Source organism: Eretmochelys imbricata, chromosome 12 (assembly GCF_965152235.1).
Source record: "Eretmochelys imbricata isolate rEreImb1 chromosome 12, rEreImb1.hap1, whole genome shotgun sequence".
Taxonomy (NCBI): Eukaryota; Metazoa; Chordata; order Testudines; family Cheloniidae; genus Eretmochelys; species Eretmochelys imbricata.
This window is the reverse complement of record NC_135583.1, coordinates 11,538,379-11,565,540: the sequence shown is the minus strand read 5'-3', so window position 1 is coordinate 11,565,540 and position 27,162 is coordinate 11,538,379. Positions and strand designations below refer to the sequence as shown.

Below are 27,162 nucleotides of genomic sequence, written 5' to 3'. Positions count from 1 at the left end.
CACACTAGTTAAGATGTCTAATTTCATTACAAAGGCCAATTTTTCCCCTGTCTCCAGACTTTGCCAAAGGGTCAAGTCTTTGGAATCTTCTGGAATGAAAAAAATGCTACATACACTATAAGAATTTCATACACATTTTACATGAGCTGCGTTCCAAGTTTTAAGAGCTGTTACTTCAATAATTTAACCTATATTTAAAAGCAAATATTGTCATCAGATATTTAAAAAATACCTGTTTGGGGGAAAGATAAAAGTGAAAATATATGGTCTTGGTATCATCATTTCACCCTCCCGTTCCCCCAACCATTAAAAAAAAAACCAGCTTGCAACAAAGTTCTTTGTATTGTATCAGGCCACCATAACCTATTACTACAAAAAAACCAACCAGCCCACACATCAATACAACATGTAAGATTACTACTAGCCTGCCATCTCTGGAGGAGAGGGCTCCAGGCTGGTTACAGGACTGTTTCATTGAGTTCCATGGATTCAACAAAAGCTGTAATACAACTGGCAAATAAGCATGAAAGTGCATTGGCAAAACCAGAGTTGGTCACTGCCCAAACTAGGTCAGCGACACAAAGCTTATTAGTCTTGATTCCACACACATCACTGAAAGATAAACAGCTTCCTACAGAGCACATATCTGAAGTTGTCAGACTTGTGTTGGCAGAAGTCAAGCACGTCACAGAGGTGAACAGCTCAGCCTTCTGAGGACTGGGAAGAGTAATAATCTTTATGAAAGATCAGCTTTAAAATAGAAGTTTTATCATCTTTCAAACCATTTCTTTGCCCCTTTTTAAATGAGCCCCCTACCAAGCCACCAGCTTTATCTCAAATGTTGAAAGGATACCAAGTGTGCATTCTTACTCTTGCTGACACACAAAGCAGGGCTCACACATTTACATCCCTCCTCCAAATGAAGGAAGGTGTCATGGTTAGTCACAAACAGTGAGAGGGATTTATTTTATTTACAAGTGAGCATTTAACCAATTGTTAGGATTAAATAATCACATGTTAAATATTTTTGTTAAAATGCATTACTTGTGTTGCACTTTGTTTATTTGCTTATAACTAGTGTTGCCAAGAAATTGTAATGTTGAAATGCTATACCACCATAAGATGGCAACACATCCCATAAAAAACAAAATAAAACATTCAAAAGCAAAAAAACCCCATGAAGCAAACAGACAGGGACTGAGGGAGGGAAGGTATCAAATTAAGTTCTCCCAGACTCACAAAGTCTCACAGCTGTATTATAGCATGAGACAGGTGTTCAAGGAATATTCTGAAAGCCAAAGCCAGTGTTTTTTCTCCGTTATTTCAATATTACTATAGTTGAGAGTCAGCATTACCCTGATAACGTCATACCATAACTTGCATTTTAGGCCATCCACGTGATCAGTCAAACTGAGCTACCTGGAGCAGCATTTGAATATGGCTCTTACAAGCAAGCTGCCAAAGCAAGAGGTTCACAAAAATAACTGTACTTAGTTTTCACCACTCTAGCCCTGGTGGCAGGGATCATTCCACTGGGCCACACGGAGGAAATGGACAACGTGCCAGCACACTTATTGCCAGACAACCCCTCCACATATTCATGGATTGCCCATATAACAACACACACACTTTGGGGACAATCACCAACTAAAATTGTAAAGTGACGCATTCCAGTTACACAAAAGTATAACATCCTATCTGGCGTCATGGCTCCCACCAACTGTTAGCATCCTACTCACAATCCATACTCACAACTGCCACGGAACACCCTGGAACATTCCTTGCGGGCCCAATTCTCCCCTCAGTTCCAATCAGCTCCCTTTCACAGGTTTCCTGCTGGAACTGCCAGCCTTTCACGGGAGCTTCCCTCACTCAGCACGTGCCTTGTTACTTGGCACTCCCCATCCACTGGATGCTCCCCTACACCTCTACATTAAGCTGGAGGGAGGCACTTGGAAGCAGAGAAGAGACAAAGGGAGTTGTTGTCTCTTCTGCGCAACCACAAAAGGATGGAACCCAGCAGGAGCAAAAAGGGCTAGGTGACTTCTCCCCAGACCTGGAGTTTCCCTTTGCTGGGCCCAGAAAACAGTAGTAGTAAGTGGGTCTTTACTTCCCAGGCCCTAACTACAAGGTTGGAGATCACTGGGAGATGGGAAGTGAAGCCTTTCCCCCTTCCTCAAGCCTCCAAGCTGTGGGTCCGGAGGAAAGGCGCTAGCATGTCAGTAGAGGTAGCAAGGCCATTCATCATCTTTATGCCCTGCTGATGTGACCCAGCCCATATAAATACTATAAGGGGGATACAGAAATGGAAAACGTTACAGCTAAAAACAAAACAAAAAAATATTGCTGAAGCACAACACATATTAACACAGAACCTTCGCCAGACATTTGTCAGCTTCAGAGTATATGTAAGTCAGCTGTAGCCCTTTTGGCACATTTTTGTGTAACAGTCTAAAAAGCAACACACCCAGGGCCACAATGCATCAGCCTGCCAGTATGCAGGACAGACAGCTGGGTTTTTTTTCAAATGGGAAATGAAGTTGCCTTCAGGACGTCAGCAGTGGCTAAGTGCAGCAAGATGGACACAGCCAAAAGCCTGGGCTCTCTTCCCTTCACTACCCAAATGGAGCAGTAACTCCTAGTAGTCCTAGAGGTTATTCCTACTCAGCCCCAACATGGGGGCAGGAAGTGATCAATTGCTCCATCCTGTGGAGAAGGTACAAGCAAGGCTCCACTACCCCATAGACTAACTCATGCTAAAACTACAAACTGCCTGGTCTTCACTTGGATTTTACCTCATGTTAGTTACCACACATTCATTAATATGAGGTAAGAACACACTTTTTTGCCCAGTGAAGACAAGGCCTAAAGGACTAATACATTTTATGGGTTAATTCCTTAAATATATTTTTGCGGGAGAAGGATAATCCCTAAAAAGCACATAGGGCCTTTAGGAGTGAAGGTTTTCAGGATTAAGAACTAGTCCAGCAGACACCAACCCACCTGTCTAGCAAGCTGTTCAACAAGAGAAACAAGTTTTTGAATGGAGATCCCCCATCCTCCCCTGCTATACTTGTGAAAGAATTTTTACTTCTGAAGGCATTTTACAATGGCACACTAATTAAGCATCTCAGAAGTGTGCACAGATATTACAACACACCCTGGTCTGGCACACTGGAATGCAAAGGTCACTTGCATCTGGAGCCTCACTGTTTTGATCACTTATAGAGCTAGATTATTATTTGTTTTGCCTGTCTAAAATTCCACTGTTGCTTGCAGGGTTGTTGTAGCCACTTTGGTCATGCACCTTGGATCTTTTAAATTCCATTTCCTTTTAAAAGTCACAGTGAAACATCCACAAAGGCTAAACAGTGACATCAGCAACCAGTTAACAGTAGCCTAATTAAAATTCTATTTCCCCACCATCAGCCCCCAGGGTAGGCCCCTCCTCCTTAAGAGATCGCCTTCTTTAACTAAATTAACTGTTAATGAGATGCAGTTATGCCTAACAGAAGCATGCCTAACAGAAGCAGCTGTAAAAGTAGCCCAGAGACAATGCACAGAGTATTTGCTACATTATTTAAGCACTGATTTTACATTAAAAAATAGCTGTCAGACCAAAGGAATGAGAGTACATAACCACAATAGGAAAAGCTAACAGTAACATGAGATTAGATTATTTAGCTATAGTTTCTATCGTGAGTTTATTTAGTTGAGAGCACTTAAATAGTTACTCATGTCAGCTTTTAATACTCCCATCACAAATCATGAAAAATCCTTCCATGTGCAGGATTAGGCCATAAAATAAACTCTACAATCTCCCTCATTAAGAAACTTAATTTTCAAAACAAAAAGTAACAACAAGTGACTGAGAGCAAAAGTTGTTTTGAGGGGGAAGGAATGGGGCCAGGAGCAGAAGGACGGGTTAGCTTTTTAATTGCAAGGCCATACAGTCTTTTTGCGTCAGAGAAAAACCACTGTAACTAAAATTATTTCTTCTCTCTCGCTGAATGTCAGTGCAACACAGACAGGCTAGCCATAACTACTATTTCATGGTAAGCCACAGCATATTATTTAATTTTAAAAACCACTTCTAGATAATAGCCCATTACACAATTACATCAGGTCATGTCTAAGAAAACAGAACAAAAATAACTTTCATCACCAGTCATTTTAAAAACAAAAATGTGACATCTGAATTGATCTTCACATTCTGTACTAACATTGCATTGACTCCATGCATCTGAAGAAGTGAGGTTTTTACCCACGAAAGCTTATGTCCAAATAAATCTGCTAGTCTTTAAGGTGCCACCAGACTCCTCCTAGTTTTTTTTATTGCATCCTTAGGCTACATACAAAAGGCTAGAATGTTTAGTCACTGTTCCTAGGCAAGATTTTTCACCCAGTAAATCTTTACAATGTCGTATAACATCACAAGCCTCACTATTACAGACAGATTTGCCAACAGTGGTAAGGAAAGATTTGAAAATCCAGATTCAAATATTCCATCCATGTAGCTTTTTAGTTAGCAACAAGAAATAAGCATGTACAAGTCTGTGAACCATTTCCATTACTGTATGACTCTTTTACTGTTGTCTTAGCTTCCTTAAAACATTTTGCTTTACTATAGTGGCCAAAAGGCCCAATGCCTAATCAGGGTCCTATTATACTAGGCACAGCAGGAAGACTGAAAGAGAGCAGACAATGATCCTGCCCACACTCAAGCAATGAGTAACTTTACTCACAGGAAGAAAAGGAGGACTTGTGGCACCTTAGAGACTAACAAATTTATTTGAGCATAAGCTTTCGTGAGCTACAGCTCACTTCATCGGATGCATGTAGTGGAAAATACAGTGGGGAGTTTTTATATATGCAGAGAACATGAAACAATGGGTGTTACCATACAGACTGTAACAGGAGCAGTCCCATTCACTTTTCTTTTAAAGTAAGGAAACGAGATTTTAAAGAGCTGCTAACAGGCCACCCGCTGGCTAGTGGAGGTGAGTCCTGAGGAATTGGGGTTTTTAACTGTTTCACTCTCTCAATACCAGGACAGGAGAATTGGAGCGTCCAGCGTCAGCTGATGTAACCAGACATGGTCCCAGGCGAGCAGCTAGGCTTTGCAGGCGCACAGCCTCTCCTCTAAGGCGACACCACCCTCTGTCTGCCGGGGACAGGAATCGCCTGTCCCCGGGACACGGTGCTCATCCTGACAACAGTCCCCTCCATTCATAGCAGCACTGGCAGGGGGGGAGCTCTGGACCTCTATCCAGATACAGCGCAGGGGAGTGGGATAGCTCAGTGGTTTGAGCAGTGGCCTGCTAAACCCAGGCTTGTGAGTTCAATCCTGGAGGGGGCCATTTAGGGGTCTGGGGCAAAAACTGGGGATTGGCCCTGCTTTGAGCAGGGGGTGGGACTAGATGACCTCCTGAGGTCCCTTCCAACCCGATAGTCTATGAGACGCCCCAGCCCGCGCCCCGTCCCTTGCTGCACCGGGAGGAGCGAGGCCGGCCGGGGAAGTTGGGGGAACTTCGCCCCACTCACCCTCGGAGCTGGCGGTGTCGTAGGGGTCGGCGGGGCCCCGCGCCCCGCCCGGCTCGCTGTAGTCCACCCAGCTCAGCCCTTCCAGGCTGTCGTAGTCCCCGCGCGCCTGGTCCGCCACCGGCACCACGGTGAAGTGCGGCATCTCGCCGGGGCCCCGCTCGCAGCTCCGGCGCCGCGGGTCGCTGCCAGCCGGGCGGGACGCGCTCCCCAGCCAGCGGCGCATTCCAGCCCCGTGCGGTCACTTCCTCTCGGCAGCCCGAGCCCGCCACCCCACCCAGCCCCGCCGGCCGCTGCTTGAGGGGTCGCCAATCTGCATTGGGGAGCTCCACTCTGCGACTGCGAGGGGGCGGGGATTGGGGGGGCTCCACTGTGTGAGGGGGAGGAGGGGATTTGGGGGGGGCTCCTTGCTGTGAGGGGGGACTCCACTGTGTGAGGGGGATGGGGGGGCTCCTTGCTGTGAGGGGGGACTCCACTGTGTGAAGGGGAGGAGGGGATTTGGGGGGGGCTCCTTGCTGTGAGGGGGGACTCCACTGTGTGAGGGGGAGGAGGGGATTTGGGGGGCTCCACGCTGTGACTGGGAGGGGGAGGGGATTTGGGGGCTCCATACTTGGAGGGGGAGCAGGGATTTGGGGGGATTCCACTCTGCGAGGTGGGTGGAAGAGGAGGAGGAGTGAACTTTAGGACAGGACTCAATCCAGTAATAGAGGGAAGCGAAAGGGGAATTTGGAGGGGGGCCCTCCACTCAGTAATAGGGGTGGAGGATTTGGGCGGGGACTCCATTCTGGAAGAGGGCTGTGGGAGGAATTGCACTAAGCAGAGAGAGATTGAGAGCAATAGGGAGAGGGGAAGGGACTTGAGGGACCCCACTCAGCCATGCCAGGTTGGGAGTGGGGACGCCATTCAGCAATGCTAAAGTGGGAGGAGAGTGGAAAGAAAAGGGTCTGAAGGGAGACAAGCAGGGTTTGGCAGGAGAAGGGAAGGGGCTGTAAAAGGGGTCAGGGCAGAGGTGGGGAGACAAGGAGAAGTCAAAGCCATAGGGCAGCAAGTGAAGTGACTCAACTATGGCAGGACTGATGAAGATGGGCCTTTTCCCTTCTCCATCCCCTTTTCAGGAGAGAGGCAAAGGGGCCCATTACCCCAGCAAAGCACAACAAAGCCAGATAAACCACTTAAAGCAGGGGAACACTTAGAAGCAATGTCTTCCCCTCTGCTCTGCCAGAGCACCCCATTCACCCCAATGCCCACTGACAGGGTCAAAGAGCACCTGTTCACCGCCTTGCTATATTGCATTACAGACTCTCTGTTTCCTGCAGGAAAGACATCCAGGGGTATGGTTATAGCCAGGGGAAGCCTCGGCCTGGCAGTCCAATGGGGAGAAGGGGCACCCCTACAGCAGGCCCAGGCACCTCAGAATCTTAACATTTTTCCTTTTCCTGCAGCTAGACCTGAGACAGTCAAAGAGAGGGAAAGGAATTAGTCTTCTCTGCTAAATAGAGGCTCCTGGGACAGACAGGACAAGAATAACCCTTCTATTGGGCTGATTTTTCAGATCAGTAGAGTAGTTGCCCTAGAACCTAAGGGGGGTGGTTTGGGGAAAGCAGGAGACAAGCAAGCTAAGCCGGTTTGCTTGCAAGTCTCACAGCTTCCCTGTCTAAATAGGGAACAGAACTCCTCTTGCTGTGGAGAACAGACTCTACTACTGTTGTGTCCCCCTGGAGCTCTGCTATAGGGCCAAACCAGTGATAAAACCATGCCTGCGGCCCAACCCTCCCCAAATGGAACCTATCAGCAGGAGGCAAAAGCTAAACAGACCCAGCTGAGCTCCAGGGAGGCAGAGAGTGCTACAGCCAGTGGGAGTATCATTGGTCCTACTCCCCAGGACTTTAACTGAGGGGAGAAAGGGGGTCCTTAATTTGCGAGGGTTATTGGCAATAGCTGGGGAGGATGTTGCTGGACAGCCATGGAGCTGCTCAGTATTCTTTCCTCCAAATTCTGTATCAGGAACACTTTTAGTGCTGAACTGGTAAATATGGCTGAATCTGAACAGTGCAGCAGTATTGCCTACATTCAAATGTTCAAAAATTATGAGTCAGGCCACAAACAGAGATGATTATCTTACAAATAATGAGTTGGGTTTTTTTTAAAATTGTGGATTCTTTGTATTTGCCTTCTGGGCTTGAGTCTTTCAAAGTTTTGCAGCTGGGGATAAAAACTTCTTTTAAAAGGAAAGCTGAGATTCTCACGTAATCGCATGACTCATGGCTTTAGAAAATACCAAATATTGCAAGACTGGTGATAAAATTGCAAGAGTTTGCAATCCTAAAATTGTGTCTGATAGGAAAACAGTGGTGGTTCTGTACCCAAACTCTGCTTCTAATCCCGAATTTCAATCAGATTATCAGCAGTGAGCTAATTAAAGGAACACTGTTGATTTAAAATCTGGTGTATTTTAAATTTTAAAAAGTTTTTTTTGTACTAGACCTGTCCCCATATTTTTCTGTCATTTCTGGTGGTTTCACATTCATGTTTTTATATTTCCTCTCCCATTTTGCAGTCTGAAAGACCCACACAAAGCAAATAGAGAATTGAGAAACTCACTATATGGGGGAAACAGGGAAACTGACTGCCAGAAGTGCTGTCAGCAAACAAACAAACCAGAGAAAACTTTTTTTTTTCCTAATCTTTCACTTAAGTATTAGAGAACTTTTATTTTTAAGTGATAGTGTCCCTCTAATGGCTTCGAGATTGAAAATTCTACGATAAGGCCTCTCTATTAACACCCTACTTAAGCATTCACACTTCTTTTGGGAAATTATCTTTGACGTTATAAGGGTTTGATCTTCTCTTATTGTTGTTAAATTAATGGTTAAAATTCTTTAAAATTCATAAAGTCACCAGAAAAGAATGGGGAAGAGATTATATGGTTGACTTTTCTCTATTGGCTCAATCCAACCTGATTTTAGATTTAGGGCTAAAAAGACTTCCTCAGTCAGGAATCTGACTCTGTAAACTTATCGCCCATTTAAGTTTTCTGTAATAATGCACTTTTTAGTTCCTGCCATTAGACAGCAAAAGAGTTCTCAGGCTACACAGGAGCCCATGGGAAACACTAGTCTTAGGGCAGGAAGAGCGGAAGAAGGTCTATTTTAGAGATTTCCTGATCTTAGATCAGAGAGGTAGCCATGTTAGTCTGGATCTGTAAAAGCGTTGCTGCCTTGATCTTAGAGGAACCCAACCTTTTGGTGTTTTTTTTTACCTCATCCTGCCTTCTGGAACAGGATTTTACATTATTAACAGAGCAATGTCCAGCTTGTCAAAAGATACTGGTAGTGAGCAGAAATGGGAGACAAACAAGAGGGAGAACTCTTTGTTCACAAGAGCTGAATAACTATTCTACTTTTAATTAGCTGGGTTTAAGGATCCATGGCGACTGCTGCCAGGAGGGATGAAGGTTTCTCAGTTCACTTAATAAATGTATTGATGGGCCACCTCTGGGGAAAGCCAGAACAATTGCACCCCCTAGCAGTGATCAGACAGGCTTCTGAGAAAGGAAACAGTTTTCTATCATCTAAATTTTATTTATATCTTTTCACAGTGTTAACAAACAACAGAAGTGTATCTGTGTTTGGTTTGGGGCATTTCATTTGTTTTGCTGTGAAGCATCTTCTCACTTCCCTAGTTCTGGCCAGATAAATGTATTTTCTCAATAATTTTAAAATATCTAGAATATTTAGAGTGGGATTTTCATTGACCCTGTTGAAGTCAATGGGAGTTTTACCAGCAACTTCATTGGGAGCAGTTAGTCTGAGCACTTCTGAAAATCCACTCCTACTGTAGATTTTAGAAACTCAGGTATTACCACCTCAGATCAGGCCAGTGACAGTGTTCCATATAGCCAGTATCCTGTGTATGACAGTGGCAGGTATCAACTGCTCCACACGAAAGTGCAAGCATCCCAAAGTTGTCAATTATGGGATACCTGGCCTAAAGGAGAATTTTCTTCCCTAGCCCTTCAATTTGAGGTTGAATCATGTCTCACACAAAATTAAAGTAGTTATTAGAACTATAATCATATTTCATTGGATGCTGGATTAGCCCCAGAAGTTTGAAAGGAGGAAGAAAGGGTAATCTCTAGGGCACAAAAGCAGAATATTACAGAAAAGTAGGAAGATGATCAGAAGTGACTTTTCTATTCAAGTTCACATTTTTCTATTGTGTGGCTTCCATTTAATATCATTAGGCTTGAGGTGTTCCACACAACTGTGCTGTCCTAGAAAAAACAACAGGGATTGTAGCGACTCAACTCCTGGTGACAAAGTGAGGGGTACTGCAGGACAAGCTTTAATATCTGTGGCATCCCATGTAGCCAGAAGGGAGAGTCAGACAAGGAGCTTCCTTCTCCTCTCCCCTTTCTTCTGCAGAGGAATTGGGTCTGTGTAATGCTCCCCAGGAGTACCCCACCCCCTGCCATTAATGTGATGTAGTTCTGGCTGTGCCTGCTGTGGTCTCTGCAACTAACAGCCTCTCCTCTGGCAGCAGAAGCACTGCCTTCCAGGCCTCTGCAACCCTCACTCTCTGTACAGGTAGCAATAGGCACACCCCACCACCCAGCCCTCAGAGCATTCCCTGAATCGTACAGCCCCCTTATCCACAGAACACTCACAATATTACCAGGCCTGCTGTTCCCAAAGGAACAGTACACACACCACCTTGTACGCTTCAGCTCAAGAGCACCACTTTGCTTGACACACAACATTTACATATAGGTTTCAGAGTAACAGCCGTGTTAGTCTGTATTTGCCAAAAGAAAATGGCCCACCTTGAGTATCATGCACATTGTAGGGAGAGTGGTCACTTTGGATGAGCTATTACCAGCAGGAGAGTGAGTTTGTGTGTGTATGGGGGTGGGGGGATGAGAAAACCTGGATTTGTGCTGGAAATGGCCCACCTTGATTTTCATACACATTGTAAGGAGAGTGGTCACTTTGGATAAGCTATTACCAGCAGGAGAGTGAGTTTGTGTGTGTGGTTTTTGGAAGGAGGGGTGAGGGGTGAGAAAACCTGGATTTGTGCTGGAAATGGCCCACCTTGATTATCATACACATTGTAAGGAGAGTGGTCACTTTGGATGGGCTATTACTAGCAGGAGAGTGAGTTTGTGTGGGGGGGGTGGGGGGGTGAGAAAACCTGGATTTGTGCTGGAAATGGCCCAACTTGATTATCATACACATTGTAAGTGAGCTGTAGCTCACGAAAGCTCATGCTCAAATAAATTGGTTAGTCTCTAAGGTGCCACAAGTACTCCTTTTCTTTTTGCGAATACAGACTAACACGGCTGTTACTCTGAAAATTGTAAGGAGAGTGATCACTTTAGATAAGCTATTACCAGCAGGAGAGTGGGATGGGAGGAGGTATTGTTTCATGGTCTCTGTGTATATAATGTCTTCTGCAGTTTCCACAGTATGCATCCGATGAAGTGAGCTGTAGCTCACGAAAGCTTATGCTCAAATAAATTGGTTAGTCTTTAAGGTGGCATTTACATATATTTACAGCAAACAGAAGAATATGTTTATTATCAAAGATGAGAGATTCAAGTGGTAAGGGGTCAGAATATTGGAAATTATATGTAACAACAAAATCATAAAATGCTTTCCCAGGTTAACCTCTTATCTAAAGTTTATCTTGCCCAAAAGTTCCCTCCCATGTTTTCAACCACACCTGGTTAAGACTCCTTTTTCATGAAGCCAAGTTGCTGTCTGTTTACTTCCTCAGTGAAGGGGACCTGAGTATCTTCTCTGCCCTCCAAATATAGTCAAGCATATCTTTGATATGGGCCTCAAGATAAGGTTCTTTTCCCTGCTTTATTTCTCCTGTTAGTACCTTTCTAAAGTTCTTGCAATCTTTTGCATTCAGTTCAAACTGCTGATAAAAAGCCCATTGTGCATGAGGCAATAGTCAATTTACATGTAAACAGATGCAAGGATAAACATCTTGTTTGACTGAAAAACTGTTTTTCACCTTTGCTGGTGACCAAGCCCTGCCCTGCCCTGCCCCACCCCCCACCTGCACACTTTTAAGAACATATTTTATAAGTAACTTGTCACATAGTATCTGTACATTAATTTCATAATGATATTGATGATCAGTGTGACACCAGCTTTCATGTAAGATCTCACATGGCATTCTTTGGTAAATGAAAATATGAGACCCAAAGGATCCCTGTAACCTCTCTGCACTCTCTTGCCAGTTGCCATTAAGAGGTTCTTGGGTCATAACCTGGCTGGGAATTATTTCCCTTCTTCAGATACCAACCAGAGGCATCTGGGCTGCCTTAGAAAATGCAGGGCTTTGAAGAACCAGACTGCATGGTTTCCATTCATAGAATTTCAGTGCAACTGTTTCATTCAGGTAGGGAAAACTTCTGCTTTCACACTTATGCCCACAACTCCCATTTTCTTGTTGAAGGGCAATTACACATGCATCTCTGAAGAGAGAATTTGCCTCTAGGAAACTGCAAATTTGAGAGTGAGATATTACTTTTGTCTAAAGTCAATGGCTTTGTTTACTGGTCAGAGGCTGATCCATAAGTAAAGATAAGAGCTTACTTGTCCATAACAACTTTGTTTTGCAGTATCTAGATTGAAAGGGAACTGGAATTTCAAACCAGGCTATTAGGGATCTAATAACAGACTGAGCGTAGAGGAAAGGAACTGGACTTACTGTTATACTGGCTAATGCAGTTTATTGTTCATCTTAATTTCTTTTCTTCACTGAAAATACTAATCCTTACTTATGAATGATACAAGTGGAAATTACATAGCTAGTTAAAAGGTTGTCAGAGATGGGCAGGATCCATCTGTGGGACCAGATGCTCAGTTTGTCTACAGTGGTGTCATTCCATTTACCTGAGAGAACATCACCCATTGTCTCTCATCACACCAAAGGGGTGAACAAGAAAATTGTAGGTTACCTGCCCGCTCATCTTAGGACCCATTACCAGCAGCGAGAAGCAGCCTTGATGTTATTTTAATCTATATGGGTCTGAGAACTGATGGGACAGAGAAAGCAGGAATGATAACAAAGGAAAGGACCTGCAGACACCTTTGTTTTCCTGTTTTTTCAAAGGAGGAGAAAAAGTCTGCAGTTCTCAAACACACAATACCCATTGATTACAGCAGGAGTCACATGCAGGTCAGATTAGCAGAAGCAGATCTTAAACGACCTGATCTTGCAGATTTTACATGTTAGAAAACTCCAATGAAGTCAGTGAGTAGCACACATCTCTGCAGGAAAATTGATTGGGACAAATAATTTGCCTGAAATTTTGCTCATTCCCCTTATCCAAACTGAAATTTAAAGCACAAACATGGTCAGAAGAGTGACTGTAAAGGTACACACTTCCTCCTTCACAGATCTGCTTCTTCTGTGAAGTCATGATCTGAAGGAGCAGGATTCTACATTGGCTCCTGCATCATCTACAAACTGAATAAGTAAGGGCATGGATCCAACTCTCATTTTACATCACCGGGTGTCTCATTAGGTTCGATGAGCAGTAGTTTGGGCCTGAACTTCCTATTGCAGGGCCAATATTTTCCCTCAATTTCACCCATGCAAGGGGGATTCAATTCAAAACAATGGGTTACACAAACACCACAGAGCCTCTTGGAAAGTTCAGTAAATTAATGTTGTAAGATGTTCTGATGAGCCCTGTCTAAATGCTTAGACAAAGAGGTATAATCAAAGGCAAAGTTTATCCTGCACAATCTTTATTACGGGTAATAACATGCAAACAAAAAAAGCTAGCATGACATTCAGAGCCCACCATGAGAGGGTGGCACAGAGCCTGCTGGCAGTTATAAAACACGTTTTTACTTACAAACTGATGGAATTGTATACAGTCATTGAAAGACAATCATTAATTTATAGATTTTCCACTGAATGCATCCGATGAAGTGAGCTGTAGCTCACGAAAGCTTATGCTCAAATAAATTGGTTAGTCTCTAAGGTGCCCCAAGTCCTCCTTTTCTTTTTATTAATATATAGGCATTTCTAAGGTGTTAATATCAGCATCCTTGCCAAGCCCCTGAGACAAACCAGATTTCAAGGGAATCTGTGTAGTTATCTGGGGCTATTTTACTTGTTTAAACGCGTTGCAATGAACACACAACTAAGCTTCTGACGTTAATCTCAGTTGAACAACAGCCAGCACCTCAGGTCCTATTTTCCTTTCAATAAAAAATTATTACTGTAGGTTTGGGCTTATGCATGCCCAGTATCTGAGATTAGATTTGGCCATAGCTTTTTACTTTTACATCCCCACAGAATTTAATGGGGAAAATCACAGCTGTAGATACATGTTTCAGTTTTTATAGAAGGGACAATTAAATGATGGTGTGTCAAAGATTATCATTAGAAGCAGGAAGTCGAGACATTTTACTGAGAGCTCATATTATGAGGAATGAATTTTAAGATTCACAGAGTGCACATTTGTCAAACTGAGCTAGCTCTGACATTCTGTTTGGGCTGCTTTTTGATGAGAACAATGAGATGTTGATTAATACAGAAAACTTTGTACATGATTCAAATGAGATTTGCATTGACTGATTTGAAATATACAAGGATACAACTATACAGAACTGCAGCACCTACACAGCCTACAGCCACTGACAGTCAGCAGTACTGTATATATCCCAAGGGATCTGGTTAAAGCAAAATATATTTAGCGTGGTTGAAGTCATGTCTGTTGGAAATATTGGCCCAGGATAATGAAACATGCTACATTTATGCCAAGTACAAAGCTCTAAATTGCATAGGATACATATATTTCAAATGCCTTAGATGCACATATTGGGATTGTTATCCATTAAAATAAGCTGTAGATTTAAGACTTCCCTCTAATCTCTTTGCCTTATGCCAAGGCACCTCCTTCGCCTCACTGGCCCCAGTGTTTCTCCCTCTCCTACTCCAGAGGTTTTTTAATGCTTCACTCTGGTTTATTTTTCAATATTTACAAGGTAGGCCCAAGTAGTGCTCTTAAGTAAAAAAAAATAAATAAAAAAAATAAAAACCTTCACACTCTTGAGAAGGCATGCCTGGAACCCGCTGAGATGCCATCGCTGCTAAACTTTTACAGACATCAAAACAGCAAATGGACAAACAATATCACAGACAAATCCAGCAGCAGATCCCTCCAACAGATGATATCCACATGCGCTTCATTGTCCCAGTGGTGTGGGCCATTCACCGCTAATGAGATCACTGCAGCCATGAAAATGGGAAAAGCAGCAGGAAGAGATAGTATCTATCCTGACAGGTTTCAGAGTAGCAGCCATGTTAGTCTGTATTCGCCTATCCTGAGTTCCTATATAAACTTGGTCCACTGGCATGGAAATGGATGATGTAGCTTTTCACCAACATGCTGGAGATTGGAGCAATCCCCGTGTGTGGAGAGAAGCCAAGGTCATTGCACTTCTAAAGCCTGGAAAACCTGCAGATCACCATTCCAGTTATAGGCCAGTCTCCCTCTTGAGCACCACCAACATGATGATGGAACATATGATTCTGAACCAAATCAGGCCTACTGGGGATGCCAGTATACCCAAGGAGCAAGGTGGTTTTTGCCTCCACAGAAGTTGCAGTGACCAGGTCCTGGCCCTCACTACAGACACTGAGGCTGGATTCCAATGAAAACTCAAGATCAGAATTGCTTTCGTCGATCTGTCAGCAGCATATGACACAGTCTGGAAGGATGATGTGGTACTGAAACTGGCCAGTCTGGAGTATATATCCCCCGTGTTCAGATTCTCAGGTTGCTGAACACCATGGTTAGCAGCCAAAGGATGTGCATATACCTCAGAGGTCAAACCATCAACCCACACCCTTTGAATAAGTGGGCTACCAACTTCTTCTGTACTTGCTCCGACACTCTTCAGTGTCTACACTAGTGATATGCCCGAAACAATGGCACAGAAGTTTGCATATGCTGATGATCTGATGATGATCTCAGGCCTGTAGCTTTAAAGAACTTGAAGTGTCCCTTACATCTGACCTTAAGATCATGGAGGTGTACTTCCAAAAGTAGCAACTAAGATTAAATTTGGGCAAAATTGGTAGTCTCTACTTTCCACCTTGACAACAGAATCACAGAAAACACTCTAACTGTACAGTTTTCTGGTGTAATTGCACATTATGACCCAAAGCCAACATATCCTGGTATCATTCTTGACCACATACTGACTTTCATGACTCAAAAAGAAGCCTCTAAATCAGAGACTCATACCAACATTCTTCAAGTTCGTCAGAACAAGCTGGGGGATCAACTTCCTTGGTGCTGCAAACACCATGGCATTAGCCCTGGTGTACTCAGTTGCAAAGCACTGTGCATCTGTGTGGACAAGAAGCTGCCATGACCATCTTGTGGATAGGTAGCTGAATCAGACCATGCAAATCACCACAGGAACTTTAAAATTAACAAAAAGAAAAGGAGTACTTGTGGCACCTTAGAGACTAACCAATTTATTTGAGCATGAGCTTTCGTGAGCTCGGATGAAGTGAGCTGTAGCTCACGAAAGCTCATGCTCAAATAAATTGGTTAGTCTCTAAGGTGCCACAAGTACTCCTTTTCTTTTTGCGAATACAGACTAACACAGCTGTTACTCTGAAACCTTTAAAATTAACGCCTCTGCTGTAGCATTCTGTATTAGCAAACATCAAACCTCCAGCTAGCCCTCAAGATCTAGCCAAAGCACGAGAACTTAAATGCTGCATAGACTTCCCATCTAGGAGGTTATGGATAATAAACCCCAACACCACCTAAAATTGTGAAAACCGCTATGGATCACACGTGACCATCTTGTGTCTCTGGATCCAGCCAGTGAATAGCAGAGTGTCTGGACCTCATCTACCATTCCAAACAAGCACATTATTACTGACGCAATAAGCCGCCTTCCCAGTTTTAACCTGCCACACAGACTTTGAACCACAATGAACTGTATCCAAACAAACCATGGAAGACGCAGCTCTTTGATGCAGAAATGGAAAAATCACAGACCACCACCCCCATTTGACTGCAGTGAGAACATCCAGACCAAACACATCATGGTGCAGTGCCCCAAATATGGATTCAAAAGTGAATTGGATGATAGCCACAATGTCACAGAGGAGGCCTTAAAATAGCTTGTGGACAGATGCCATATGCAAGAGAGAGAGTGCAAAACAAAGAAACAAAATCATAGCACAAAAAGAAATACCTTTCCCTTCCCCCTTTCCAGAGTGTTGCCATATTACGCTAACTTCTAGTTACCAGTCCTTTCCCAAACAGCAGTTAACTGGGTTGTTTCCCTTATAGGGAGGACAGCAGCCTTCCAACCAGGAGAAGCCTTTTCTCCCTGCTGCCACTAGCTCTGCTACAGCTTGTTTCTCATCCCTCCTCCCTCTCTTACCAGAAGAGGGATTTTTAAAGGTCACAGGCAGCCCTTAATTGGACTCATATGTCCCTAGTTGATCTGAAGTAACCTCTTTTCAACTCCGGGGGGGAAAGTGCCTTCAACATTCGAGGGCTGATAGACCTGCCTTCCACCACTCCATTCTACTCCCTTGGCACATTTGAGGAGCAGTGGGCGCTGTCCAGGGTTCTCTGCTCAGTGTCCCCTTCAGGTTCCCTTTGTTTGACCCTTTGACCTTCACACCTGCCCCTGTTATGTTTTTGGTTGTCCCCTGTAATTATTTGAGTTCCTGGACCTTGTGGATCCTCCCTTAAGGCTGGGGGTGGGTCCTTTAGCAATGGGTGGGCTTGCGCCCGTTCCCTTCCCAGAACCCAATAGGACCACTCCGTTCTACTCCCTTGGCACATTTGAGGAGCAGTGGGCACTGTCCAGGGTTCTCTGCTTGGTGTCCCCTTCCAATTCCCTATTTTGGACCCTCGCACCTGTCCTTGTTATTTTTTCTGTTGTCCCCCATGCTTAGTTACATCCCTGTTGTCCCGTAGCTCAATGGATCCTCCCCATGGGTTGGAGGGAGAGTTCTTTAGCCATGCACGGGCTTGTGTTCACACACTTCCTGGAACCCCATAAGCCAACTCTGTTCTAGCTGTCAGACTCAGGCCTGACTTTGTCACAGTCTGTAAAATGCAATATCAAACCAATCCTGAACTTACAGTTATGGGAACTCTGACAGATATGATACTGTAGCAATTTCAGTGATGTCCTGTGTCATCAACTTATATCCAAGGGCATCAGAATAGAAATACAGTTAGATGAGAAATTTGGAGGGTTTTTCACAAATGTATGATCTGTATAAATCAGCCCAAATGGCAAATGTTTTTAAAATAACCAAGTGACTTAGGTGCATAAGTCTCATTTTCAAAAGCAACTTAGGATTTTAGGAAACAAAGTCACTTTTGAAAATGGGACTTAGGCATTTTTGAAAATTGCACCATTAGCCTTTTAAGGCCATGGCACTATATACTTCATTTCCATGGCTATGCCAAATACAGTATTCCAAATAGCATTGTACTGTGTGTAATATATTTTTCCTGCCACTTTTTGCAACAATAATCTCCATATAGTGTATTATGGACAATATTAGGACAAATTTAAAAGTGCTAAACATGCATGTGTTTTCAGCTACTAGTAGCTTTGTCATTCATTTGATATGATACCAACTTCTCTTCCAGGTAGGTGTGCAGACACCTGTACACTGCTGCAGAAAAAGTAATTGCTTATTTTTTTTAAGTACCATATGAGGCTGTGTTTCATTACAGAGGCCTAAAACCATGGCAGCATTAGCCAGAGCCCTGTTACCCATTTCTCACATAGATGCTCTTTGTTTCTGGGCTGAGGCTGGCAATCTGCAACTTGCAAAGCTACATGAGGCTTTTAAGAAACACCAGTGAATTCCCACTTCTGTAGCAGCATTAAACCTTATCCTTTGAAGATGCATGTGTAGCTTTCACAAAGTAAATCAAATTGCTCTTCACTTGCTTGGGAATTTTCCACAGTATATTTAAGTAACTGATTTGGCTTTCTCTTGAAAGGCTAGGGAGCAGGTCATAGATAGAGCAGCTGGAGTCTTAACTTTTGTTTATTTTTCCCTATTAACTGAGATGGCTTTCGGCTTTCTTCTTTCTCTTCCCATCTCCTACTGTCCCAAATCCCTTTCATTTGGGATTTTAATGAGCGGTTTCCATTCTATAGTTCTGAGACACTCATGACAGTCCATAGCTTGCAGCACAGACCAATCTAAAATCAGATGGAAACAATTCACAGTCCTCTGCTCTGAATTAATAGTTGTGGTAGAGTAAGTACCACTTTTAAACTAGAAGATATGTAAACAAAATTCACCACTTCCTACATCATTTGCTGTCCCCAAAGCTGGGAGAACCTGGGAAAAGGATACTAAAAAAAGTGAGGGGCGGGGGGACACCTCCTGCTCACTTCCCTCCAACCATGAGCCGTCAACAGTAGACACATCTGCAGGAAATTCACATTACAATTCTGCAAAAGTTTGCATGTCAACTACAACTGTGGAAATTCTGCTTTTCTTTTGTGAGATGCACTGCGAAGCATGTGAAGGCTTAGATGCTATCAACCACAAGAGGGCATTATAGTAGCATCATGTAGGAGGGAGATTTTTCAAGAAACAGTTTTATCCCAAATTAACTTTTAAAAAAATATTTTTCTTTGAGTGATGGTCCCTATTGTATTCCACTGAGGGTTACGCATGCACATCACGTGCCCAGAGTAGGAGCATTTGAAAGAAGTATCCATTGGTCCATGCATGCCTCCTGATTCATCTTTTGCTTCTGTCCAAGGTGACAAAAGGCAGGGTAGACTGAGTGCATCTCCAGTTCCTTTTCACTGCCGCATGATCCAGATCGAAACTCCCAAGTGTCCTCATCTCCGACACACATCTTAAAAATGTACATAGTTTAGAAGTATTATTTTTCTCTTAGTTCTAATAGTTAATAGTTTTAACATTTTGTTTTAGAGAGACTTTGGGGTTTTCACACATACCGCCGTACAGGTACCGGACTACATGCAGGACTCCAGGCTGCAAACTCTGCATCTTCTGCCCATGATCCTTCTCGGTCAGCGACAACCACCAACACTGCCTCCACTGCCTGCAGGAAGCTCACATCATGGCTAGATGCAGTATTTGCCAGTCCTTCCTCCGCTGCACCCAAGAAAGCCGGGCTCTTCGCCTCTGAGCTCACCATGAGACCACACTCGGACCCAGGCCAGAGAACACTGCTTGTATATTGGCCTGATTCAGCAAGGAGCGCGTCTCCCACTACTATATCCGACTCCAGTGCTGGTGGACCCACCACCATGGCAGGGTCTACTCGGGAGGTAAGGAAACTCTCTGGGATCACACATCTTGAAGAATCTCCAGTTACAGGTAAATAACATCCTCTTAAAGCAACTTGTCACATTCCACAGTTGTTTCTGAAGTTCAGATCCTGGACTCCTCCAGGAAGAAGCATTGGTGTGAAGTTTTGTTGGTTTTGAACTGAGTATCCATGGCACATGCCATTGTCTTATTTATTTTTACAGAGGACACAGACCCTGAACTGAGGACATACCTAGACAAGGACCTTCAGACACCCAGGGCCAGATTTATCATTCCACTTACACCTGTCCTATGTTGGTATATGTACACTGACCTCAGTGGAATTCCTCCTGATTTTCCACAGGCATGAGAGGAGTTTCAAGCCCTTAAGGTGAAATTCACTTCATCCCCAAGTCTGGGGAACCAGGGTCTAGGAGATTAAAGTCCAGGCAGGTTGGGAAGGTGAAACACAGCGCCCACAACCCAGGGCCTGGACACAGAGGTGCCCCCATAGGGCTGCTACTCCAGCCTATGGACTGGAGTAGTGAGTGCAGCCCTTCCACTTGGCTAAGGAAGTGCTGGAACCATTGGAGCTGTGTCTATGTTCACCTCTTGCAGAAGTCAGAGTCATACCCGGGTTCAGGGTCAGCCTTGGAAACTGCAACTGAGCTCATATACAGCTTTCCTTTTTGCACATCACTGTATGCAACTCTCAGATCCCGCATTCACCTCCCCTGGAGGCCCTACAGGCAGTCTCAGGAATTCAGATATACGCTTGTGAGTTTGTAGACCATAAACAGACACGGACCATGCAGAGGACCACATACTTCTTATCAGGAAGGCTGGATGTGATACCCCCAAGAATTAGCCTGGATCAGGGGACTCATTTGGTAAGAATTTCTTTAAAGAAATTCACGTGGTGCCTTAACAGAAGCCCTGGTCCAATGCCCTCCAGTTTGAAATATCAGATTCTTACGTGGAACTACAGAACTATACTATCAAGCCAAGCACAAGTATTTTTATTATGGTCATTTGAAACTCAGATGGACAGATTCTCACAGAGAGCTCAGAGCCAGATTTTTCAAGTGCTCAGTACCCACAATTGGAGCCAGATTTGCAGAATTCTGAAAATCAGACTGAACACAGATGCTCCAAAGCCTGGGAAATATATTGTTATGGTTTCAGAGTTATTGTTATGGGTTGTGTTACACCCACCAATTTCAACTAGGTTTAACAGTTGCCCTTCATTATTGATAACACAATTAAGCTCCTTTATGGAATCAGATAGCTGAAACAATAGCAGCCTCCACCAAAACAAGGGCACACGGGGGCAGAGGGGTTTTGCTGGGTTTTGTTTGGTGGAGGTGTTTGTCTCTATGAAAGAAGCACAAGAAGCATCAGAGAAGCTGAGAGAACCTGCAGAAAGCCAAGGACACCACCAAACAAGCACTGGGAACATGGCCCTGAGAAAACCCTATAGAAAGCTTTTAGGCTAAGTGCTGGTCAGAGAGGGACTTGGAACTGTGAGCAAAAAAACTGTCTCCCACTATGTAAAAGGAAACAGGCTTTTGTAAATAAACAAGTTTTTATCATGAAGGAAATATCTGACTGTAAAATCAGATTTCTCCTAAACTTTAACCGCCCATAACACCCTAATTTTGGCAAACTATCCAAATTAAAAGCATTGTCTGTGGTCCAGTGTGAAGTGATATAAGTAAAGGATTACATGCCCAGTGTTGGACTTGCTGAGCCACTATTAATGTGTGAAAAATCACAATGGAGTCTAAAGAAACAACCTATCCTGAAAGATGATGCCTCACTCTCACAGACCTTGGGGGATAGGCCAGTCCTTGCTTGCAGACAGCCCCCCAGCCTGAAGCAAATACTCACCAGCAACTACACACTACAAAACAAAAACACCAACCCAGGAACCAAACCCTGCAACAAACCCCGGTGCCAACTCTGTCCACATATCTATTCAAGGGACACCATCATACGACCTAACCACATCAGCCACACCATCAGGGGCTTGTTCACCTGCACATCTACCAATGTGATATATGCCATCATGTGCCAGCAATGCGCCTCTACCATGTACATTGGCCAAATCGGACAGTCTCTACGCAAAAGAATAAAGGAACACAAATCTGCTATCAGGAATCATAACATTCAAAAACCAGTAGGAGAACACTTCAACCTCCCTGGTCACTCAATAACAGACCTAAAAGTGGCAATTCTTCAGAAAAACCTTCAAAAACAGACTCCAACGTGAAACTGCAGAACTGGAATTAATTTGCAAACTGGACACCACCAGATTAGGCCTGAATAAAGACTGGGAGTGGTTGGGTCATTATAAAACCTAAACCTAATTTCCCCAATACTAATTTCCCCCTACTGTTACTCACACCTTCCTGTCAACTATCTGAAATAGGCCACTCTCATTACCACTTCAAAAGTTATTTTTCCTCCCTTGGTATCCTGCTGTCAATTGGTATCCAATTGTCTTGTTAGACTAACCTCACACTTGGTAAGGCAATTCACATCTTTTCATGTATTTATACCTGCTGCTGTATTTTCCACTCCATGCATCTGATGAAGTGGGTTCTAGCCCATGAAAGCTTATGCCCAAATAAATTTGTTAGACTCTTAGGTGCCACAAGGATTCCTCGTTGTTTTTGCTGATACAGAGTAACACAGCTACCACTCTGAAACCTGTATTTTCTTAGGTTTTATTTTATTTTTATCCAGAATCAACATAAGTTTTGAACATAAAGCAGGCTCCATAGCTCAGGGGATTCATTGGTCTCTAGTTCAAATCCAACAAAACTCACTGGCAAATAAGTCACTACTGTCTGACAGATCTTCACTAATGGTTATATAGCTTTTCAAATTAGGGTAATAGGGGACTTGATCATTATAAATACACAGAAGGGAGAAGCAGAGGGCTGTACTGCAACAGACAAAGGAATAAAAAGATCCAGTGGTTCAAAGTGGAAGCTAGACAAAGTCGAACTGAAAATAAAGTGCAAATAAAGGGTTTTTCTTTGGTTATGAACAGAACAAGCCCACCCATGTATCTGAGAGTCACTCCTTTATACAGTTTGGGCCTCTGATCTTGTTCTTGACTAACAGGTGATCAGCAGACAAAGGTCCCCTGCTAAGGACAAAGCTTCAAAAGGCTGAGTTCTTGCATAACTGGAGGAGGCACATTAGCATACACCTTCCCCTAGAGATTTCCTGGGAAACCCACTTAACTTTAAATGGTTATTCTTGCCTGGCCCATTGTTTCAAATAGTTCTCTAAGCTCCTAACACTTCCCAAGATTTACATTGGTCACGTCTCCCCTCAGAGGCATTACACACAACCCCACAATAATACAAAAACGTTTGCATTTTTAATACAATGAATTCCTGAAATACTTAAATGTAATAAGGTTTAACTTAATTCAGTAAGGTTTGTCAAGGATATTGCAGGAATATCCTGTCCCATCCTGTACTCCCCCCACAATGAGTGGAAGGCACATACACTAGCTGAACCACAGTGACTTCATGTGACCAGTTCAGCTCTGTGTAGCTGTAGCTTTTAGGACTGGTCTTTAGCATCACCAGTTACTCAGATGAGGCAGCTGATCATGGCATTTGTTTCAGTGGGCCCTGCAGCCAGTTGCTTTGAAAACCAATAATACTTGCACAAAGGAAGTGGTGTCCTTCAGCGTCACATCAATATTTTGCTTGTAGCTTATCAGTGTGGCTATCACACACATGACATCCTGAGCTGGCTGGCTGAAACACATTTTTAAAAGGTTGGAGGCTCTCTTATTTGCAAAACTGAATTAAAGTACTTGACAGTTGATCAGTAAATCAGCTGGATCTTTACACACTAGTTTATGTAGCAGTCGGGATCAATATTCCCCCAGCATAGACGATCTGCAGCTCAGTCCTTGTCACCGAGTATTTACATATCTCCATAAGGCATATTACTAAGCTATTACCCTATTTGATGGCCTTCTACTGCCTGTCTAGCACCACTTCCCTCACCCCACTCACTGCAGTGGAATGAGCTAATTCGAGATGCTGTGAAGCAGAGTCCACCCACAGCCAAATTCCAAATGCACAGGTTTTTACCAATTGGTGCAGGCTATAGCCATCCATTGTCTGCATGCACTATTCTCCCATTTGGTAAAGAAGACTTAAAGAGCAATTATTTCCTGCTTCGGGTGCCTTAGGGTGTCTACACAGCCAGCTGACTTGGACTTAGGTTAATGTAGGGTTACCATACGTCTGGATTTTTCTGGACATGACCTCATTTTTGCTCCACCCATCTCTGTCCAGGAGGATTTTTAAAATATTAACAACGGTCCAGGATTTTTCTCCCGACGTTGGGGGTCCCAACAGCTGAAACTGCAGCCTCTCCATGCGGGTAGAGCCACAGCCTTTCCGCAAAATACCCCCTCCAGCTTGCCCCTTTCCCTCCAGCTCCCCTCCTGTTCCCCCCACCTCCAGCAGTGTCCTCTTTGGGGAACCTGAAATACGGTAACCTTAGACTAAGGGTCTGTTTAACTGAGGTGTCGATTTTTGGGCTCTGGCTCTGGGTCACTCCCACCTTGCAGGGTCCAAGAGCCCAGGCTCCAGCCCAAACGCAAATGTCTACATCTCAATTAAAAAGCCCCTTAGCCTGAGCCCTGAGAGCAGGAGTCAGGCAGCATGGGCCAGCTATTGGTGTCTAATTGCAATGTAGACATAGCCTCAGCCCTGGTCTACACTAGGAGTTGAGGTCGAATTTAGCAGCATTAAATTGATTTAACCCTGCACCCGTCCACACGACGAAGCCTTTTTTTTTCGACTTCAAGGGCTCTTAAAATCAATTTCCTTAGCCCTGCTCTACACTAGCAGTTTAGGTCGAATTTAGTGGTGTTAAATCGATGTAAACCTGCACCCGTCCACACAATGAAGCCCTTTTTTCGACTTAAAGGGCTCTTAAAATCAATTTCCTTACTCCACCCCTGACAAGTGGATTAGCGCTTAAATCGGCCTTGCCGGGTCGAATTTGGGGTACTGTGGACACAATTTGACGGTATTGGCCTCCGGGAGTTATCCCAGAGTGCTCCATTGTGACCGCTCTGGACAGCACTCTCAACTCAGATGCACTGGCCAGGTAGACAGGAAAAGGCCCGCAAACTTTTGAATTTCAATTTCCTGTTTGGTCAGCGTGGCAAGCTACAGGTGACCATGCAGAGCTCATCAGCACAGGTGACCATGATGGAGTCCCAGAATCGCAAAAGAGCTCCAGCATGGACCGAACGGGAGGTACGGGATCTGTATGGGGAGAGGAATCCGTGCTATCAGAACTACGTTCCAGTTTTCGGAATGCCAAAACATTTGTCAAAATCTCCCAGGGCAGAAGGAGAGAGGCCATAACAGGGACCTGAAGCAGTGCCGCGTGAAACTTAAGGAGCTGAGGCAAGCCTACCAGAAAACCAGAGAGGCGAACGGCTGCTCCGGGTCAGAGCCCAAAACATGCCGCTTCTATGATGAGCTGCATGCCATTTTAGGGGGTTCAGCCACCACTACCCCAGTCGTGTTGTTTGACTCCTTCAATGGAGATGGAGGAAACACGGAAGCAGGTTTTGGGGATGAGGAAGATGATGATGATGAGGTTGTAGACAGATCACAGCAAGCAAGCTGAGAAACCGTTTTTCCCAACAGCCAGGAACTGTTTCTCACCCTGGACCTGGAGCCAGTACCCCCCGAACCCACCCAAGGCTGCCTCCTGGACCCGCCAGGCAGAGAAGGGACCTCTGGTGAGTGTACCTTTTAAAATACTATACATGGTTTAAAAGCAAGCATGTTTAATGATTAATTTGCCCTGGCATTCGCGGCTCTCCTGGATGTGCTCCCAAAGCCTTTGCAAAAGGTTTCTGGGGAGGGCAGCCTTATTCCATTCACCATGGTAGGACACTTTACCACTCCAGGCCAGTAGCACGTACTCGGGAATCATTGTAGAACAAAGCATTGCAGTGTATGTTTGCTGGCGTTCAAACAACATCCGTTCTTTATCTCTCTGTGTTATCCTCAGGAGAGTGATATCATTCATGGTCATCTGGTTGAAATAGGGTGCTTTTCTTAAGGGGACATTCAGAGGTGCCAGTTCCTGCTGGGCTGTTTGCCTATAGCTGGACAGAAATGTTCCCCGCTGTTAGCCACGGGGAGGGGGGATGGGCTAGCCACGCGCTGGGGGAAGGCAAAATGCGACCTTGGAACGAAAGCACATGTGCTATGTATGTAATGTTAACAGCAAGGTTTACCGTGAAAGAGTGTACCCATTGTTATATAAAATGTGTCTTTTTAAATACCACTGTCCCTTTTTTTTTCTCCACCAGCTGTATGTGTTTCAAGGATCACAGGACCTTATCCTTCCCAGAGCCTAGCGAAGATTAGAAGGTGAAAAAAACAAACTCACGATGAAATGTTCTCTGAGCTCATGCTGTCCCCACACACTGACAGAGCACAGATGAATGCATGGAGGCAGACAATGTCAGAGTGCAGGAAAGCACAAAATGACCGGGAGGAGAGGTGGCAGGCTGAAGAGAGTAAGTGGCGGGCTGAAGAGAGGGCTGAAGCTGAAAGGTGGCGGCAGCGAGAGGAGGCAGGATTCAATGCTGAGGCTGCTAGAGGATCAAACTAATATGGTCCAGCGTATGGTTGAGCTGCAGGAAAGGCAACAGGAGCACAGACTGCTGCTACAGCCCCTGTGTAACCAACCGCCCTCCCCCCCAAGTTCCATAGCCTCCTCACCCAGACGCCCAAGAACGCGGTGGGGGGGCCTCCGGCCACCCAGCCATTCCACCCCCGAGGATTGCCCAAGCAACAGAAGGCTGGCATTCAATAAGTTTTAAAGTTTTAAACTTTTAAAGTGCTATGTGGCCTTGTCCTTCCCTCCTCCACCACCCCTCCTGGTGCTTCCCTCCTCCCTCACCCCTGGTGGGCTAACTTGGTAGTTATCCCTCTATTTATGTGATGAATTAATAAAGAATGCATGAATGTGAAGCAACAATGACTTTATTGCCTTTGCAAGCGGTGATCGAAGGGAGGAGAGGAGGGTGGTTAGCTTACAGGGAAGTAGAGTGAACCAAGGGGTGGGGGTTTTCATCAAGGAGAAACAAACAGAACTTTCACACCATAGCCTGGCCAGTCATGAAACTGGTTTTCAAAGCTTCTCTGATGCGCACCATGCCCTGCAGTGCTCTTCTAACTGCCCTGGTGTCTGGCTGTGCGTAACCAGCAGCCAGGC

At 44.4% G+C, this 27,162-nt stretch overlaps 1 protein-coding gene and 1 long non-coding RNA gene across 2 annotated transcripts in view; both read right to left on the bottom strand.

The window, feature by feature from the left end:
* The window catches only part of SLC12A4 (solute carrier family 12 member 4), a 77,498-nt gene extending 71,751 nt beyond the window's left edge, over positions 1-5,747 (bottom strand). The window contains exon 1 of the mRNA XM_077831069.1: positions 5,545-5,747. Within this exon, the coding sequence (XP_077687195.1) occupies positions 5,545-5,686 (142 nt within the window). The 5' untranslated portion in view covers positions 5,687-5,747. The remainder of the gene's footprint in view (positions 1-5,544) is intronic.
* A 7,546-nt stretch (positions 5,748-13,293) lies between these two features.
* On the bottom strand, positions 13,294-24,249 carry LOC144272702 (uncharacterized). Its single transcript, XR_013347638.1, has 2 exons — positions 16,209-24,249; positions 13,294-16,003 (listed from the first exon to the last, which is right to left on the bottom strand). It is a non-coding gene; the product is annotated as an uncharacterized LOC144272702 (long non-coding RNA).
* Positions 24,250-27,162: the final 2,913 nt, after the last annotated feature.